General features: G+C 38.1%; 1 protein-coding gene across 10 annotated transcripts in view; it reads left to right on the top strand.

The window, feature by feature from the left end:
- The first annotated feature begins 6,513 nt into the window (after positions 1-6,513).
- LOC136853629 (E3 ubiquitin-protein ligase lubel-like) overlaps positions 6,514-20,868 on the top strand; it is a 238,984-nt gene continuing 224,629 nt past the window's right edge. For 3 of the 10 annotated variants that reach the window (XM_067129744.1, XM_067129740.1, XM_067129556.1), the window contains exon 1: positions 6,937-7,334. In XM_067129744.1, coding sequence (XP_066985845.1) covers positions 7,305-7,334 — 30 coding nt within the window. In that variant the 5' untranslated portion in view covers positions 6,937-7,304. Of the gene's footprint in view, positions 7,335-20,868 lie in introns of all 10 variants that reach the window. The other 7 variants (XM_067129690.1, XM_067129743.1, XM_067129721.1 and 4 more) reach the window with 7 other exon arrangements.

Genomic DNA, 20,868 nt, shown 5'->3' with positions numbered 1-20,868 from the left:
ACAAGCGAAAAGCACACAAGTAATAGACGTACAAGCAGTAGGCGCACAAAGCGTATAAGCTCAAATTAAAGGCGCTCCAAGTCATAAGCATGCACACCATCGTCGTACAGGCCACAGGTGTGTAAAGGATAAGTGCATGAGCCCTAGGCGTGCATGCAATAGGCACACAAGCCATAGGCACGCACACGTGAGGTGTACAAGCCATATATGCACACACGATAGGAGCACAAGTCATGGGCTTGCACGTGAGAGGAGTACAAGCCATAAATGCACGCGTTAGGCTCACAAGCCATGGTCATGCAAGTGATAGGCATGCAAGGCATAGGCAGACATGCAATAGGCATACAAACCAGGGTGGGTAAGCGAAAAAGATGCATGTGAAAGAATGTGGTATGTGGCAACAGCGCAAATTTGCATTAGACGCATACTGCTGGTGTATCAAAACTGCAAGGCACATTATTGCCCTGGCCGAAGACAGTCTAGGCTTCTCACTAGAACCCAACTGATACACATACTATACTTTTGTTGGCGCAGGAACTACTGCAGCCTGTTTTGTTGTGGTAGAACTGCTGCAGCTTGCTTCTCTGGCAGGAACTGCTGCTGCTTATTTTGTTGTGGCAGGAACTGCTGCAGCTTGTTTTTTGGTCAGAACTACTGTTGCCTGTTGTCTTGTGCTGGGAACTGATGCTGCTTGTTTTGTTGTGGCAGGAACTGCTGCTGCTTGTTTTGTTATGATGGAACTGCTGTAGCTTGCTTTTGTGGTGGGAACTGCTGCTTCTCGGTTTGTTGTGGCACAAACTACTGCAGCCTGTTTTGTTGTGGCAGAACTGCTGCAGCTTGCTTTTGTGGCAGGAAGTGCTGCTGCTTATTTTGTTGTGGCAGGAACTGCTGCAGCTCGTTTTATGGTGAGACTCTGGTGGGGACTGCTGCTGCTTCTTTAGTTGTGGTAGAACTGCTGCAGCTTTTTTTTGTTGTGGCAGGAACTGCTGCTGCTTGTTTTATTGTGGTGGAACTGCTGCAGCTTGGTTTTTTGGTAGGAACTGCTGCTGCATTGTTTTGTTGTGGCAGGAACTGCGGCTGCCTTTTTTTGTTGTGGCAGGAACTGCTGCTGCTTATTTGTTGCAGCAGAACTGCTACTGCTTGGTTTGTTGTGGCAGGAAATGCTGCTGCGTGTTTTGTTGTGGCAAGAACTGCTGCTGCTTGTTTTGGCATTACGGGAAGTGCTGCAGCTTGTTTTTGTTATGGCAGAATGCTGCAGTTTGTTTTTGTTTTGATAGAACTGCTGCAACTTGTTTTTGTGGCTAGAACTACTGCTGCTCGTCGTGTTGTGGCGGGAATTGTTGCTACTTGTTTTGTTGTAGTGGAACTGCTGTGGCTTGCTTTTGTGGCAGAACTGCTGCTGCTTGTTGTGTTGTGGCAGGAACTGCTGCAGCTTTTTTTTTTTTGTTATAGCAGGAACTAGTGCATCTTGTTTTTTGTGGCAGGAACCACTGCTTCTTGTTTTGTTGTGGCAGGAACTGCTGTAGCTTGTTTTGTTGTGGTGGAACTGTTGTGGCTTGCTTTTGTGATAGAAGTGCTGCTGCTTGCTTTTGTGGCTGGAACTGCTGCTGCATATTTTGTTGTGGCAGAAACTGCTGCAGCTTTGTTGTAGTAGGAACTACTGCAGCTTTTTTGTTGTGGCAGTAACAGCTGCAGCCTTTTTTTGTTGTGTGTGCACTGCTGCTGCTTGTTTTGTTGTGACAGAATTGCTGCAGCTTTCTTTTGTGGCAGGAACTACTGCTTCTTGATTTGTTGTTGCAGGAACTGCTGCTGCTTTTTTAGTTGTGACAGGAAGTGCATGTTGCTTTTTTTTGCAGCAGAAATGGCTGCTGCTTGTTTTGTTGTGTTAAAACGTGCTGCTGCTTGTTTTGTTGTTGCAGGAAATGCTGCTGCTTGTTTTGTTATTGCAAGAACTGCTGCAGCTTGTTTTGTTGTGGCAGAACTGCTGAAGCGTGTTTTTTTGTGGCCAGAGCTGCTGCTGCTTGTTGTGTTGTGGCAGGAACTAATGCAGCTTGTTTTGTTGTGGCAGGAACTACTACTTCTGGGTTTGTTTTGGTATGAACTGCTGCAGCTTGTTTTGTTGTAGCAGGAAGTGCTGATACTTGTTTTGTAGTGGCAGGAACTACTGCAGCTTTTTTTTTTATTGTGGTAGGAACAGCTGCAGATTTTTTTTGTGGTGGGGACTGCTGCTGCTTGTTTAGTTGTGGTAGAAACTGCTGCAGCTTTTTTGTTGTGTCAGGAATTGCTGCTACTTGTTTTATTGTGGCCAGAACTGCTGCTGCTTGTCGTGTTGTGGCAGGAACTAGTGCAGCTTGTTTTGTTGTGGCAGGAACTACTGCTTCTGGGTTTGTTTTGGCATGAACTGCTGCAGCTTGTTTTGTTGTAGCAGGAAGTGCTGTTGCTTATTTTGTAGTGGTAGGAACTACTGCAGCTTTTTTTTTATTGTGGTAGGAACAGCTGCAGCTTTTTTTGTGGTGGAGACTGCTGCTGCTTGTTTAGTTGTGGTAGAAACTGCTGCAGCTTTTTTTGTGGCAGGAATTGATGCTGCTTGTTTTATTGAAGTGGAACTGCTGCAACTTGATTTTGTGGTGGGAATTGTTGCTGCATGTTTTGTTGTGGCAGGAACTGTTGCTGCTTTTTTGTTGTAGCAGGAACTGCTGTTGCTTGTTTGTTGCAGCAGCATCTGCTGCAGTTTTTGTTGCAGGAGGGAATGGTTTTGCTTGTTTTGTTGTGGCAGGAACTGCTGCTGCTTGTTTTGTTATTGCAGAAATTTTGCAGCTTGTTTTTGTTTTGGCAGAACTGCCGCAGCTTGTTTTTTTTTGTGGTAGAACTGCTGCAGCTTGTGTTTGTGGCCAGAACTGCTGCTTCTTGTTTTACTGTGGGAGGAACTGCTGCAGTTTTTTTTATGGCCAGAACTCCTGCTGCTTGTTGTGTTGTAGCAGGAACTGTGGCTGCTTGTTTTGTTGTAGCAGGAACTGCTGCTGCTTGTTTTGTTGTGGTAGAATTGCTGTGGCTTGCTTTTGTTGTAGGAACTGCTGCTGCTGGTTTTTTTTTTTTTGACAGGAACTACTGCAATCTGTTTTGTTGCAGTGGAACTGTGGCAGCTTGCATTTGTGGTAAGAACTATTGCTGCTTGTTTTGTTGTGGCAGAAACTGCTGCAGCTTGTTTTGTTGTGGCAGGAACTAGTGCAGCTTGCTTTATTGTGCCAGGAACTACTGCATCTTCTTTTGTTCTGGCTGGGACTACCGCTTCTTGTTTTGTTTTGGCAGGAACTGCTGCAGCTTGTTTTGTTGTAGCAGGAACTGCCGCTGTTTCTTTGTTGTGACAGGAACAGCTGCAGCAGCTTTTTTTTTTTTGTTGTGGTGGGAACTGCTGCTGCTTGTTTTGTTGTGTCAGGAACTGCTGCAGCTTCTTTGCTTTTGCAGGAACTGGTGCAGCTTAATTTGTTGTGGGAGGAACTGCTGCCCTTTTTGTTGTGGCAGGAACTGCTGCTTCTTGTTTTGTTGTTGCAGAAACTGCTGCCGCTTTATTGTTGTGGTAGGAACTGCAGCAGCTTTTGTTGTGGCAAGAGCTTCTGCAATTTATTTTGTTGCTGCAGAAACTGTTGCAGCTTGTTTTGTTATGTTAGGAACTACTGCAGTTTGTTTTGTTGTGGCAAGAACTGCTGCAGGTTGTTTTGTTGTGGCAGGAACTACTGCTGCTTGTTGCAGTAGGAAGTGCTGCAGCTTGTTTTGTTGTGGCAGGAACTGTAACTGCCTGTTTTGTTTTGACTGGTTGTCTGGCTCCTGTTTTCAGGAAACACAACCGTCAAAGAAAATATGTTGAGGAACAGGACGAGAATCTGGAAGGTGAAAATAAGAATGGTAAGGTTAAGTTGCCTCAGCAACAGCAAGGGCAACTGGAAGATGAAAAAGGACTAGAATATGTGGAAAATAAACATTGTAAATGTTATGGAAATAAAAAAAGAACGGTTCTGTACAGGACCAAAAGCACAGATCGCTCTCCTTGTAAAATAGATGGCTCAGGAAATATTCTCGGTTGAGAACAAGTTAACAGACATCTTGCGACATCTTCAGCAAATTTATGCGGAAAAGCACTTAAAAGAAGAATTAAGAATGGCTTCAAGCCATCGAAGCCAAACGGAGAAGTTACTGAGAGGCGAGGGAGGAGGTGCTGCCCTTGCAAAATCAAGTAGTGAAAAAGTGTCGGGACCAAAAAGGAAAGGAACTAGACAAAGGGAATTCAAAATTAAAGCAAATGAAATAAGTGATAAAAAAGAAGGAAAGAAAGAGGGAAAAACACAGCAAAAAGCGGAACAACCAGATAAACAGTCTAAAGAATTGCTAAAAGAATGGGTGTAGCTAAGGGGCAAAGGGACGCACCAAACAACCTCTAGTAATGCCAATAGTGCCCCATGTGAAGTCCACTTGCTGCACTATCTTTCTACAGGGCACTTCTTGCAGTGTCTGCCTCTTTCTGAATAATAACTCTTGTGTTTCCTGAGTAGTGAGCAGCTTCTTTGCAGCAACTGCGCCATTTTCATCTTTCTAGACCTTTTGTTCTTTCTTCCTCCCAAAGATTCTGAATTATAGTCCTTTTTTTTTTCCAACCTAATGACCAAACCGCATCGATCTATTTTGATAATTGTTTTAATGTTTTTAGCACATTATTGTTATTATTATTATTATTATTATTATTATTATTATTATTATTATTATTATTATTATTATTATTATTATTATTATTATTATTATTATTATTATTATTATTATTCAGAAGAACCCTGTTCATATGGAACAAGGCCACAGGGGCCATTGACTTGAAATGTAAGCCTCTAAAAAATATGGTGTTCATTAGAAAGAAGTAACAGAAGTACAGAAATAAGAGATAATTTTTTAAAAAAGAAAAAAATAAATTAACAAATTAATAGAATAATAGATAATAATGTAAGTAAATTATTAAAATACAAGGAGAATTATATAAGGTTAGCCATATACCGCATCTTCGCTTGAACTGCTGGAGTTCCAATTGCACGACATCCTCTGGGAGGCTGTTCCACAGTCGAACGATGTGAGGAATAAAGGACCTCTGGAACTGAGAAGTTCGACCGCGACGCGTATTTACTGTATATTGGTGCTACTGTTCAGGAATCTAGTTGCCCTCGGCAGGAAAAGGGGCTCAAGGATCAGTTGTGAATGAGAAAGATCTTTGTTAAAATACAGCTTATGAAAAATTGACAAACAAGAGACCATCCGTCGACGATGCATGTATTTGCATCTCTTACCTATTAACCCCTTCATAGTCTACAGATGCTTTGCAGACAATGTCTCTCAACATCTTCCTCCATTCTTTAAAATTTGAATTCAACAGCGCATTGAACTCCATAAAAGAGTGTAGGCTGTTTAGTCTTTTTGTCATTCCCGCTCAGGCTTCCTATAATTAAACGCTTCTTTTCGTCATTTGTAAAATTCTCACTACCCTGTTTGCCTCACCTATTCCAGGATTCACCTTTACTACGATACAGCAACACTTAATTCCTTGATATCTATTTGAATCATCCACTTTCCCATCTCATTTTTCTGCTTCCAGTGGTCTTCATAACGTTACTTTTGTTGAATTCTTTATCAGCTTCCGTATCTTACAGCCAACTCCCGGCTCCTTCATCAGCTTCCGCTGTATTTTTTTTCGCCAGCCTACAGTGTCATGCTTAAACATCAGTCATTCCAAATAACACGACAACCTCGCTTCTTCATCCCGAAAGCTTTACCAGTGGCTCTCCTGTCCTTAATTTTCCTCAGTACTCCATCAGTATTAAACCTCCCATGGAAACGTTAGAAAATAAATGTTTATACTTTCTCTCTCTCTTCTCTCTCTCTCTCTCTCTCTCTCTCTCTCTCTCTCTCTCTCTCTCTCTTATAAAGAATAAGCACAAAAAGAGAAAGAGGAAGGCAAGCAAACGAATAATACTTCTCACTTACTGTGCCTGTCTCTCTCTTTCACTCTTTCCCGTCATAAGCACTTGAAGATAAGGTCTGATAGAGGCTAAATACTTTATCTCGGTTGCGAACATACGTAGTAGTTCGTCTGGTTCTTACTTAAGTAAGGCCTATATTGCTAAAAAATAATCTTGCGTATGTATTCCTTGAATAGCAATATCGAATTTATTATTATTGTCTGGTCTAGTATGACGGAAGTAAAGTCGACCAGCATTCAGCATCATTACCTTATTCTGTGTGTTTCTTTAAAGTTATGTGGAATTTCTTGCTTTCCACTGTTGTAGTATCGGTTGTTGTGTATATTAAACAAACCTCTATGAATTCCCTCTTCTGTGTTTTCTTCTTGTATGGTGGCGGAAATATTTTTTGGCTGCTACAGCCATTTCAGCCTCCACACTTTATAAATACACAAGTTTTATTTTTGTTCTAATCAAGCTATTGAAAGTTATCATCTCGCCGAGTTTGAATCATTGCTAGTGAAGGGGCTGGTGCACGATCCCCTAACCTCCCCCTCTTAGTGTGGATCAGAGGGAGACTGTGGCACCCTGAGACTATATTTACCCTCTCCATGTTGGCGACAGTTCGGTCGCAGCTGTCGCCAGCACTTGGCCATCGTCGGCGCCAATATGATTCTTCGTCTCTATAGCCCTCCTGAATCCCAGCCTTCCTTCGTCAATGAGAGGATCGGAGATTTTTTCTTTGTCGTGGGTGGGGGACAAGGAAGTTTGGGAGTCTTCCCCGGGTGGGTTTGATGACGAAGGGAAGGAGATTTTTCAGGATGATTTTCCCTACGGGGAAGACTCGACTTGAGATCCGCCATGACTAGTATAGCCTTCGGAGGTGAGTAAGGTGGGCGCTGGCTGGCATCCAACAAGGGCATCGGGCAGGCCTAGGGAGCTCAGTTTGAGGGCGGCTGTGTGGCATGGTGGGTGGTGAAAAGAGTGGGCGGGCGATGCCGTTGACTCATCAAGCACTTTGCGTTTCATTCATGTATCAGTACTCAACGTGGGTGAATCCGTAGAGTGTGCCTTGAAAACCGCGCCTGCAGTTAAGTGTGGAAAGGCATTTCACAGGAATACTTACTCGGTCGAGGCACAAACACGCGCACGTGTCCCTTTTTATGTGGTCGCCATCTGGAGGCTGGGATATGTACCTCCTCTACCTCCCCCAGCTGCACGATTAAAGCCTGTTGCATTTCATTCGTCTCGTCAATCGTCGTTCTTCTTCTTCTTTTATATTTGTAGGAGAAGAGGAAGGATTATTGCAGCATGTTTCGACGCGGACTGGCCAGGGGAAAGGTGGGTGTCGTTCTGCTTTTGTTGGAACGGTTGACGAAAAATAGTAAAACAAATGTCGGCTTCTTCACTTGCTCTTCTTGTTTAACAATTTTCTGTTTTTGTCTTATGTACAGGAAAATTGGAAATACATTGTCAGTACCGTTATTTTTGTTTCTGGTGTACATTGTAATTAGCATGCTTGAAAATTGTCAACATACATGGCAGGAAGAGTACAGTTGAAGTTGAAAATAACAAAACTCTATTTGTGAGTTCTTGATTACATTATTATATATATATATATATATATATATATATATATATATATATATATATATATATATATATATATATATATATATATATATATAATCACTGTCGTCCAAAGAGACATGAAGGGTTTTAAGGAACGCCCTTAAGTCGTTTCACTTTGGACGGGAATCGAACCTGGATGCCTGGCTGGTGCTGCGGGCTTCCTAACTACTGGACTACGATCATAAAATACAATTACTGAGGGGATAGAACGTTTGATTTAGGTAACTGATCGTCTTATGAATTACAGTTGTTTCTGATGGCAAAGGTGCCACTGTTTCTGTTCCACTGTAAGGTCAGGAACTTGAAGTTTACGTTGGCATCATAGTAGCATGTTTGATACTGAAAGTTAGATTTTGGCGTAAAATCCCCGTCTACTTGGCCCGGTCGTTCCCTGTAAAAAAGCCGTAGTTTCTTTTTGGCGCAGGGTATCCCTGTAAATTTAAATGTTATTCTACCTAACCAGGATTTGAAGTCAACTTAGTTTTACTTATTTTAGAAATGAGTGATTCTTCTTTACATAACTTCAGTATTTAGATGAACTGAATTATGAAAGTCCCCCATAATTAATAAATAAATCATATGAATAAGACTTTTCTTCTGTGCATGACCTTCCTGTGTACTGTAACCGCTCTTGCTTCCTGACTCTCTTTTCTCAAGGAAGTTTTATGATGAGGAAAGCAGCTCTGCACTCTATTGACCCTTCTGGCTTGTTCCATATGATTTTTTGATCGTTGCGAATAAATAAGAAGACCAAGATTTGAGTAAACCTGTCTCTGACGTGTAAAATGGTAAGACAAGAGTATATAAAAATAAAATAGATAAATCGAAACTCCGCTAGGTCTTTAAAGCATTGCTTTAAGCCAACCATCTCTTGAATACTCTGTCTTTACACGCCAACATCGTTTGCACCGGATAATTAATGAATTAATGATTAGCTTTTTATGGATGTTATTTTACCTTTTCAATATTTTAAGCTGTCCGTAGAACAGAGCAATAAGCCAGTCATGAAATCTAAATCGGCGTTGTGGATTTTTTGTAGTAACACTATATTTGAACACGAGTCATCCTTCCTTACTGTATGGTAAATGTGATAGTTTAGTAGTTATACATAATTACCGATTAATACGCATAAATGCTAGCATGTCTGGTATATGTATTAAAAATCTAACCACGCCGAACCTTTAATTCGTAGCCGCAAAATTACCGATAAACTCGATTATCTTGCTTCAACTTATCACATTAAACAAACATGCCGCTATTTAAGTACTTATTCATGGTTAATATTGTATGCTAGCCAATTTATCACCTTTATCATTACCTGGGTTACATTATTTATGTGTTTCTTAGCTATGTTAAAGATATCTGTGAAGTCTACAGAAAGTGTCGAACGTCGGTGATAAAAATGTGCTACTTTTTTCCATCAATTGTGAGATTCTCTAATTACTTTGCTCTGCCATTAGCTCTGGGTTGCGGTCATACGTGCCTGGAAAAAGGGAATTCTGGAAATTCCCAGTTATATCGATATACTGGGGTAGAAATCGCGTTTGAATCCTTCTGCCGAACGCCATAAAACGGCAATTTTAATTTTTTGTAACTTTTTCCATCCCTCAGAAATGCGTTCTGCATATGTACAGAATAACCTTGTTCGTACTGCAAGAAATATTTGCTAATACATTTGATTATATTAATATTTAGCAAGGAGATCTTGTATTGTATATTTTAATCAGAGCAAAGCTTTCTCATTTTCCCCATCGATGATCGTTGTCGATGTGTTGGCAAAGTATTGCACAGACAGCCTGTCAGGTAAGCCGTCTTATTTTCTGAGCATAGAATGGCGAAATATATATGGCCAACATTAATCAGTTTGTTTACCGATATGGTCACTTAACAACCTTTTCTGACCCCCCTCTCCCCAGTTGACCGCTTACTCATTGTTTCCGTGACTCCTCGTTCGGCCTCTGTATATGAGAGAGAGAGAGAGAGAGAGAGAGAGAGAGAGAGAGAGAGAGAGAGAGAGAGAGAGAGAGAGAGAGCATGTATAGGATTATCCTTGGTTTTTTCTTTTTATGAACTCCATATAACATAATGATTGTCAACTTACTAGCAGGATAGATTTTGTGTTTTGCAGTTATTCTCCAGTACGTATTCTTTTCACTTCCTGACCTGCGTAGCAGAATTCCCCTGTCTGACCTTGAATCTGAGCCGTAGTGGCAGTCTTGAACATAATAGAAATCACATATATCCTAGTTCCTCGTTGGGAGAGTCGGTAGAGTTGCCGGCTAGCACTCGCTAGGCCCGAGTTCGAGTCTCCGGCCGGTTAATGTAGAATTAGAGGAATTTATTTCTGGTGATAGAAATTCACTTCTCGCTATAATGTGGTTCGGATTCCACAATAAGCTGTAGTTCCCGTCGCTAGGTAACCAATTTGTTCTTAGCCACGTAAAATAAGTCTAATCCTTCGGGCCAGCCCTAGGAGAGCTGTTAATCAGCTCAGTGGTCTGGTAAAACTAAGGTATACTTAACTTTTTCACATATATCCTATTTAAAGAAAATGGAGTTGTGCAGTGAACCCTGTCTTATCACTGGCCATAGTATTTTGTATGTAACAATTTTGTTTTATAATAAAAGGTCACTTTAGTTTTCCCCATCTTCATAGTGTTGCCTTTAAATATTTGTAAAGTTGAGTAAAACGATCATTATTGTTGTTATTTTAAAAGGTATCTTCATGGACATTTCCTGATGCTGCCATACAGTGACTAAAATTAAAGATTAAAGTGACTTGTAGATTAGCAAAGTTAAATATAGGCAACATAAAAGATGCTACATAAGACCAAAATCCTCATTGTATTCTCTCACACAAATACACACACACACACATGCACACACACATATATATATACATACATACATATATATGTATATATATATATATATATATATATATATATATATATATTTATATATATATATACACATACATACGGTCATAACGAATATCGTTATTTTATTGATATTAAGAATGTTACCACCTTATTCTGTTTATATATGCAAACAGAAAAACCAACACACACACACACACACACACATATATATATATATATATATATATATATATACACATAGTGTATGTGTGTCTTTCAAAACGGCGGTTTTTGCATTTCTTAAGAATGATTTAAATCGCCCTCCCCTCTTTTTTTTCACTTCTTGCTACTTTTATGCTTCCAGTTCCGTCCTCCCCTTAAAATAACTCCATAAAAAATGAGGGAAGGAGATGGACAGCTAAGATAAACCGTCTGCAGAATGAATGATTATAGGAATGGGAGAAAACGAAAATGGGGAGAAAATTCAATAGGTTCATAATGATCAAGTGTGCATATCACAGCTGAGCTATGATATGCATTAAAGCAGATCCTTTTCGGAGAGTACAAATTGTAATCTCACTGGCATGGCTGATATGCTCTTGAAATTTGGAGGCAAAGGACATTTGTGTGATTATAATTATAATAATGCTTTGTGCTTAGTATTATGATTTTATTAATGATAATATAATGGTACTATTCGTATCCTTTCTTCATCGGAATCTGACTTTGAAGATATTCGACTATTCGAAAATAGAATTATATTGGAGAAACGGTAAGTTCCAAAACAGCACCTACATCACTGCTGTGCTGTTCCTGAGAAAGAGGACGCTCTGGTTCAGCACCGTCCACGGAACTGGTTTTGTTCAAATTTCTCCTGCCAATACACCTCGACTTATTTTCTGGTGTACTTCGATCTTCAGATACTTTTAACCATCCAACAATGTAACTACTATTAATATTTATCTGCAGATGGATAAAAAAAATTTTTTTTGCCCATATTTTTCAGTCTCTCATGAAGGTGAATGGTATAATTCCAAATGTTCTGTTAGCATTAATATGAATATTATTGATGAAATTTGTCAAGCAAGATAACTAGACACGAACTTCATAAAAGTATGTAAAAATAGGCCCTTGATGACGGATGTTCAAGGCGGAAATGAAGATCAAAAACCTTGGCGGGTGCTTCTTGCAGAGGTGTAAGATGATACCATCCCCCTCCCCAGCGTCCCCGACGGGCAAGGGAAAGCCAGGTCTTTTTAAAGCTCTGGCAAAATTTAGTTGGGTCTAAGATGCTGATGACCATATAAACACCGAGAATTCCAACCCGTAGGTCGGCTTTAGGTCCTCGAGCGTCGCTGATCTTTGCGTTGAGTTAATGATGACGACTCTGTAACTGTGTAACTGTGCGAGAATTCTAACTTTTTTCCGGGACTCTAGACTAACTAGAGCGACCTTGTTCTTTTGGTATGACTCCCACTAATGGAAGTTACTTCGGCCGATACGTCTATGTGTATTTTATTTAATTTCTAACAGTTAAAAGCTTTAACTAACATTAAAGGAGAATTTTATTTCACTAAGGGATATAAAGACGTTATATGATGTTTATTTAGTTTGCGTATTAAGAAGTGATCAGGGGTGGAATTCCCCCACTTATTTATACTGGTTCATGTTATCGTATAATCGTTTAATATTATGCCATTTTCTTTTCATCCAATATGCATGTGTGGACAGAAGTATGTTTTAATAAGAATTAGTGTGATTTGATAACATTTTGTTATCTTAGCGTGTATGAGACAAGTGTCGTACCTGTATAAAAATTATATATACATATACATACATATACATATATATATACATATACATACATATACATATATATACACATATATATAGATATATATATATATACATATATATATATACATATATATACACACACACACACACACACACACACACATATATATATATATATATATATATATATATATATATATATATATATATATATATATATATATATATATATATAGTTAGTCATGGTCCCTTTCTCTCTCCAGGAAACCGTAACACAAATTCCATTATGTTTGACCTCATAGGAATTTTTCCAGAAGATTTCAGGTTCTTATTTTATGCCAAAGAACTGGAGTGGACTGGTGGACAGAGAAACTATTGAAGAGGGTGCAAGAAAAATACTCGGGTACCTTAAACCTAGTTTGTTAATCCCATTTACTGTACATATTTACAATGAGTCCAGGATTCAGAAAGCAGAGAGACAAAATAATAATAATCATGATCATTACCATTATTAATCATTTTAAACCAAAAACAAGTCAAAATAACTTCGTTACTTTAACTTTATCAAACTTCAATACACTCTCCATATTTTAACTACAACAATGTCAAGCAATCAACTAGTAAAATGAACCATCAATATAAATAATATCACCAGCATTACACAGCATCATAATATGACAGACAAAATGAACAACTCCATGTATCATAAACATGATTAATCAACATGAGCTGCTACTGCTCAACACGAGCCATACTCGTACTTGTATTCCATCACAATAATAATGATACTTGTTCAATATTCAACAGTGGTAAACTGTATCCCAGGAGTAATAACGGTATCCAAAAACAACGGTATACCCTAACGTCGTAACCACAGATTCTCGAGGACGACCATCGCCACACTGCTGAGACATCACCTCCCATGGTGCTGATGGGACAACAGGGTTTGTTGCCATTGAAGAACACGTCTTCCTTTCCGATGATCAATGTTCGGCCATAACCATCCAGACCAAAAAGTTCCATGGTTTAATGATGAAAATTCCCATCATTGACAAGTGACGCTATATCGAAGCGCCCTCTGAACCATGTTCAGGTCATCGATCGAACAATTGTTGAATTAACTTCGTCCTCATGTGGATGAAACCTCCGTGGTTTCCAACTACACGAACAACGCTAAATCTCAAAAGTGACTGAACTCTAGGCGCTGAATAAACAGACACATACTTCCACTTGCGAGGTCGCTGAATACGACAAGAGTTGGTATGTTACGAATACCCCCATATATACTTAATATACATACTTACATGTATATATATAATATATATATAATTATATATGTGTATATATATATATAATTATATATGTGTATATATATATATAATTATATATGTGTATATATATATATATATAATTATATATGTGTATGTAATATATATATATATATATATATATATATATATATATATATATATATATATATATATATTATGTAAATTATATATATGTATATAATTATAATTATATATATAATTATATATATAGACACATGCATACATAAACACACACACGTTTGGCTGACAAGGGTTTGCGAGGTATGCTGAATTAAGGGAAAGGTTCTGAAGGTTTGGGTTTGAGATGGCAGGTGTTAGGTCTCCGTGGCCGTTCAATATCTTTAAAGATGGAGTGATGCTAAAAGTCATGGACGGAACAACAGATGCAGGTGGAAAGTTGAGAAAATGAGTCCTGACTAGAGTGTGGAATGGTTGACAGTTGCAGATGATTTGACCGTTACATGATTTTTCGCATCTGCAGATACATTATCTTTTACATTTGTTTTTCAAATATATACGTTTTAACTTGTTTTTTGAAATACTGTTTAAATGTTAATGGTTTACCCTTTAAATCGCCAACATCTTTCAGTTAAACCGATTGTGGATGTTCTTCTTCTTTGGGGTTTTCATGTCCACATCTGTGCTGTGCTGTGCTACGCTAAGCTTCGTAATGCCTTGGAATTTGTTACTGTTTTACGTCTTTCCACTATAATTAGATTTGAAAAAGTTTGTCAGTCGAAATTAATTTGTTATGGGACACAGCTGAACTTCTCTCCAGTTTTTTATTTTATTATTTTGTGTGTGTTTGTCTGATCCTATTTCTTTTGCTTTTGTCGCGCTTGGATACCCTTTCTATTATGTCTTAGTTATTTCTGATTTTCGTCCGTGCTTGTTTTCATTTTTGCCTGACGTGGCTTAATGTATTTGAACTATTAGACTGCACGTGATTTGATGGAATTTTACAATTTATTTTGAATGTTTAATTCTTAGATTGTATTAGAATATTTCATATTCATATATAACTACAGCAGAAAACAATTTTGGTGCTTATTTTAACTAACCCCTCTTTTGTTGAGCCGTCAGGTTCTTGAAAATAGATCTCAGATTGAGCACTGGGGGCTAGGAGGGGTCTGAAGGACTGTGACAATCTCAAGGAGAAGGGTGCCAAAGAAAATACTCAAATTACCTCAAAACTTAATGACCATGACTATATTACAAAATTGTACACGAGCCCAGATTTCAGACAGCACAGCAAAACAAAAATAATTAACAGTAACCAAACAGCACAAAAATGGCTCGATAACCCTTAAATAAAAATTCACAGCAGCAGTAAAACAGTAAATAATAGACAAACATAACATCGCACAATAATAATAATAACATGAGGCGCACTTGGTTCACCAACAGTAACAATCATAAATAAAGAGAAGTCATACTCACTCAAACATATAACAATAATAATACATTTCTGGACATCACAAATATATAGATTACAAGAGCCATAAAAGGTCCGTTCGCAGCTACAGCAATAACCCTGTCATATTAGTGACCATAAACAACCTCGTCGTATATTAATGACAACGTGAATCGCAAAAGATCCAATCTCGAGACGCTCTGAGAGAGAGAGAGAGAGAGAGAGACTACGAACCACGAGGACGACTATCGAACAATTCTATGCCGACCAAAGCTTCTTAGCTGCCACGGAAGAACCCCTTCCTGTGGAAAAACCGGGGACTACACAAGTCTCCCACTCCTCTTCTGGAACAAAATCCTCAGAAGCCACCACCTCACACTTCCATGCCGACACCATCTCCTTGGGAACTAGGTCAAGGTCCTCCTCCGCTGTCCACAGAAAACCATCGCCAGCTGCTTCGAAAGCTATCATTTGTGGCGAACAACCTCTGCTGCTACTGCCAGCACCAACCACAAGGCGATACTCGAAATCCGCAGTTGCTACGTTCTCTTCTGAGAACTAGACGGTGTGCTGCTTGAAATCTGACTAACTTTGAAAAAAACGGAGACGAACGACACGTCGCCCTCCCTACACAAAATACCGGAGAGCATGTAAACAATTAAAACAAGGTAGTTTAAAAACAAACCATCAGAATACCTGATATTATTTTTTATTTACTTACATGTTTAGTGTCTTTTGTACTTCATTTGTTTTTGTTTCACAAACTTTCTGAGTAGTGTGTGATTTTTTTATTTCTTACAGTTTGTTGTGGTAAAATGTATATATATATATATATATATATATATATATATATATATATATATATATATATATATATATATATATATATATATATATATATATGGATATTACTGCAAACTCGAATAAGAATAACGAAAATTTAATTTTTGTTTTACTTTAGGTTGTTTACATCAAACACATGAACTACACTCAACAAGTATTTTGCCAAACTTTCAGCCGCTGCGAATATAGCAGACATTCATTTTTAAAATTTTATGGTTACTCAGATTAATACATTATTTTACGTGGCTATCCTCTAGAGAAAGCCGTACGTATGAGTTGTGCTCACCTTCGAGGTATCAGTGAACCATATTCCGTATGTGATGTCAGCCCCATAAACAGGAAAATCACATGCGATCCATAGTGAAAACCGCAACGTATAGCATTAAAATCCTTTTTTTAATTAATTTTTTTTTTTACTTAACCTTTGTAGTTTCGTTAACAGTAGGTCTGTCCATATCTTTTCAGCTTCTTTCAGTTGACGAGCATTGTTTTCGCAACGCCAGTCCATGGCAAGGGTCAATCAACGGGAAGTTGCTTGCCGACCTGGAAAATGAAAAAGGACATTTTCCACCTACTGCATACATTACACATTTTTTTGACACTTTTTTTTTTGTGGGTGCTTGCAGTACTCCAGCAACGTGACAGGTTGAGCTTACTTTTCATTTTTAATGTTTATCAGTCATTTCCTTTCTGACAGATCTTGTTGGAGAAAAACGCTTCTGAACACGATAGCAACAAATTTTATTGTGAACGATTTTGTTGTCAGTTGATTGAAATATTTATTTTCATATGTATGGTGCATATGTATTAAAATGTCTATTTTGGTGTACGTGTATATATGTATATATATATGTATATATATATACATATATATATATATATATATATATATATATATATATATATATATATATATATATATATATATATATATATATATAATGAAATAATAATAAATTGTTTGAAATAAATGTACGTTTTATCCGGAGATAAAGCAACTCCTGATGCCACGTTTGCTGGCGTCTTGGAAGTGTTTCCGAATATCTTGTATTTTTAGGAAGCCAGAGACTTACAGGTATTCTTGTTTGGAAATGAGCCAAGTCATATCATGTTGAAAATTCTCTTTGCGTTTTTCAGCGGCATAATGGAGGTTTCTTTTTCATTTAATTGTGAATTAGCATTTTGATGACACCAGTTAGGATGCGTAGGATTATGATTTGAAAATACGTTGTAGTTGAACCTGATGAATATCTTTCATACAAGTGAGGGTAGTAGAATCGATAATAATGATTATAATAGTAATGATATTGCAAAAAGTGTAATCTGCCAGAGACTGGGTATCTACGGCACTTGTGGAATTACCATCTTGGGTACTGAGAGTACACTTTGGATAGCTTAAAATTCGTTTAGCCCGATTTTCTAAAAAAAAACCATCTTGAACTGTCGTATGTTAACGAGAATAACACGCAGGTGTGTGTGTGTGTGTGTGGTTTGTGTGTCCACCTGCAAAGCACAAACACACTCAAATAGATCTGTTGAATGTGGAGGAGAGAAAGGAAGATCTGAATAATACAACAGTGGAGAGGACCGGAGTATTTAAGCATACCTGTGGAAGTGACTTGAGGATGTAAGGAGGGCAATTAGAAGAGTGGAGTAGGGAAAGGTACCAGGAGTTAGTCAGTGTGACGAAAGCGAGATGCCAGTGTGACTGAGTGGCTGTCTCATAAGGTGTGCAAGATGAGTCTGGACGAGGGAAACTTTTCCCTGGACTGGACGAGAAGAATAACTGTTCCTTCTTACAAGGGTAGAGGTGACATGCTGCAATGGGCATCACATAACCCAGTATGCCAGGGAAGGGTTAGGGTAAGAGTTTGATAGAGAAATTAAGTCCGAAGACCAAAGAGTTTTGAGACAAGAACAGGGCGTATGGATCAATTTTTGATTATGAAGTAATAAAGAGAGATTTGAAAAATTAAGGGAAAAGCATGATGTGGAATGCATGGGCGTAGAAAACGCAATAGTGTGAAGGGGGATGAGAGTGAGTGTACTATTCTGAAACCATTTTGCTGAAATTGATTAAAATATTTATATTTGAAAGCAAATTATATGTACGGATGTAGAGATGTGACTGTGACTGAGTTGGTGCAAATGTGGTTTTGAGGATGTGATATGTCGCCTCGGCTGTTTAATATCTTTGTGGATGGAGTGATGCAAGAAGCCACAGAAAGGACATTGACGGGAGGTGCAAAGTTGTCGAATAAGATAGTGTTGTGAATAGCCGATGCTTATAGATGATACATTGTTGATGTGGATAGTAAACAGAAACTGGGGAAGCCACTGAGAGAGTGGGAATGTTTGTAAGATAAGAAAGTGAAAATAAATGTAGGAAGATGGAGAATGGAAAGGTAAGATGAATGATGGAAGAATGGAAGCAGTTGATTCATATTGGTATTTCCGAGTAAAGGAATAGGTGAGGTATAGAATAGAAGAAGTAAGGAAGTTAGCAGAGTGTGTGCAGAAAGTAAATTGGGAAGAGATTTAGAGAGTATCTGAAAGCCAAGATGGGGATTTATGAAAGGATTGTTTAGCCAACTTTCCTTCACAGAAGTGAAGTGTGAGATGTTGAATGTGAATGAAAGATAAGAGGTTGAAGCTGTTAAGATTATTCTATTGTTCGGATAGCATATGTGGCATAAATAATTGGAACGTGAAAAAGTAATATATGTAGAGATAGGTAAAATGGGTGAAAGGGTGGATCATTGTACTTTGAGATGGTTTGGTCATGTGAAAAGATTGGAAGACAGCAGGTTGATGAACGAAATGTGTAATTCAGAAGTGTTTGGAGTCATGTGAGGAAGAACTAACAATTATTGAATAAATTGAATGGAAGAGGTATTGGAAAAGGAGTTCCAAGTCATGCAAGATTGAGGTAAATGATACATTGCCTGTAGAGGCTTAGATAAGCTGCTGACGGGCTTTTTTTTTTTTTTTTGCAGTTGTATGAAGGAGCTGATTTTTGTAGAACTTTCCTGCACATGGGGTGCATATACAGTTCAGTAGTTACAGTATGAATGTCGTAATGACTGTCGACCATCGTCTTTTCTTTGGAGTCACACTTTGTTAGGAGAATCGAGTTAATATACATACATACATATATAATAGTTTCATCTAAATGCTCAAGCTGTTATTGCTGTGTGAGGGCTTGGAAGTATGCCATTTGCTTACTTGTTGTCTGAGAAGATTGGGACGTCTCCTGCTTCATGCGATAGTTTCTGCGCTGGATATTTTTACGCTCTTTATTTATTATTTTTGTCCATGACTGGAGGCCTTTAAGGCTTTTCTTGCTGCTCTGTGAATTTTGTTCTCATAACTCTTGAATTCGTACTAATGGTGAAAACTTCCCCTTTTTGTGAGACCTTAGTGAATAATTCCTTTGAGTTGTCGCTTCTCGTTCATCGTTTTTCCTGGGGCATCCTGCAAGTAGAAGTAACTGTACCAACATATTTTTGGACTCTTAAGAACTTGTTGACAAAAGATTTCACTTGAGTGTTCACCCGTACTTGAATATCATTTTGTATCAACATCATGAGCATTAATAAAAATTTTAATTAGTATATAAAATGTTTCATGAAGTAAATCATGGTTGGTGTGGTAGCTTTTCCTTCCAAATACCAAGTGGTTACTAATTTTAAATCTTTCAAGAACATAAAACGCTTTTTTTTTAAAGTTAGGCATTACTACGCTATATTGAACTGACAACAATAAGTCTTTGCTTTATAATTTAAGGTGTCACCCGTCCATCGCTTTGCAGCTGTACAGTATAGTGTATTCCTTTGTTTTTTATAGTTTTCTTTCGTTGCTTTGCTATTTTAAAATGGCAGCTTCCGTGGTTATTTGCTTCGCCATTTTAAAATGTGAGCCTTTCATTCTTTTGTTCTTTTAAGTATCATCCTTTCATTGCTCTGGTAAAGTGGTTCTTTGTACTTTTAAGGTCAGCTGTTTGACGCAGATATAAAAAGGGAGGTCTGTTAACGTGTCTCTGCTTTCGATGCAATAGAGAGACACTATACTGAAGGTGGCCATTTAATGACGTAGGTGAGGAGAGTCAGTCATTCTTTATTTTTGGTTTCAGGAAGGTGCATTGGTATTTTTTCACTATTCTTATAAAGGTCTTTTGAAGAGAATACCTGTTATTGTGCTACCTTAGAAAGTTCCCTATAGTAAATCCTGTTTTCTAAGGTATGCGACTTCTTCAAGGACGTCTTAGTACTGCTTTATTAGAGAAGGCCTTTTTATTGTTAACCTCTTTTCTGTGGTTTCCCATGGAATATATCCACTCAAATTCCATTGTGTAGACAGATACCACTCTCTGATAATTCATTGTTCTTAGTTCAGATTAAACTTTTTGTTGCTCAGGTACTTCAAATTTCTCCATGCTGATCTTTGGGTAAAAGTGTTGCCGTACTTTTTCTCTAACGTTTTTCAGTGGTATGAAAATTAAATTGAACTTACAGTTATAGTTGTTAATGTTGCATAATTTAGTTTTGCTTCGTTAACATGTCGAGGAGTTAATAAGTTAACAGTTTTATCACCACTTGGAAACAATAGATTTTATGATATTTTTTTTGAGGAGTAACAATCCACGAAACGTTGAGAAAAACCAAGGGTTTTGCTCGTAAGCTAATTTCGAATTCCCATAAGAAAACAATGCTCTGCTCTTTGGTACAGGATTCTATACAAGAAAGAGAGAGGACACGCAAAGTGCTTTAGGCCTCAGATTCAACATTCCAAAGAGCGTGCCATTTTTAGACACGAGTTCGTTCTCCTTATTTCCCTGTGCTGAAAGGCAGGGGTGTCAACATGGGGGCTAAATTAGTTTTTAGGTGTGAACGTAGTTGCTTATTGACGAAACAATGCGTTTATGCCTTATGAGGTTGAGGAGAGAGGTGTTTTTGTTTGTGTAAGAAATTAGATTTATGCTGGTTTTATCAGAAGAG

This window comes from Macrobrachium rosenbergii, chromosome 3, assembly GCF_040412425.1.
Source record: "Macrobrachium rosenbergii isolate ZJJX-2024 chromosome 3, ASM4041242v1, whole genome shotgun sequence".
In the NCBI taxonomy this organism is placed as follows: Eukaryota; Metazoa; Arthropoda; class Malacostraca; order Decapoda; family Palaemonidae; genus Macrobrachium; species Macrobrachium rosenbergii.
Note: the sequence above shows the minus strand (reverse complement) of the source record. Positions and strands in the feature narration are given on the sequence as shown.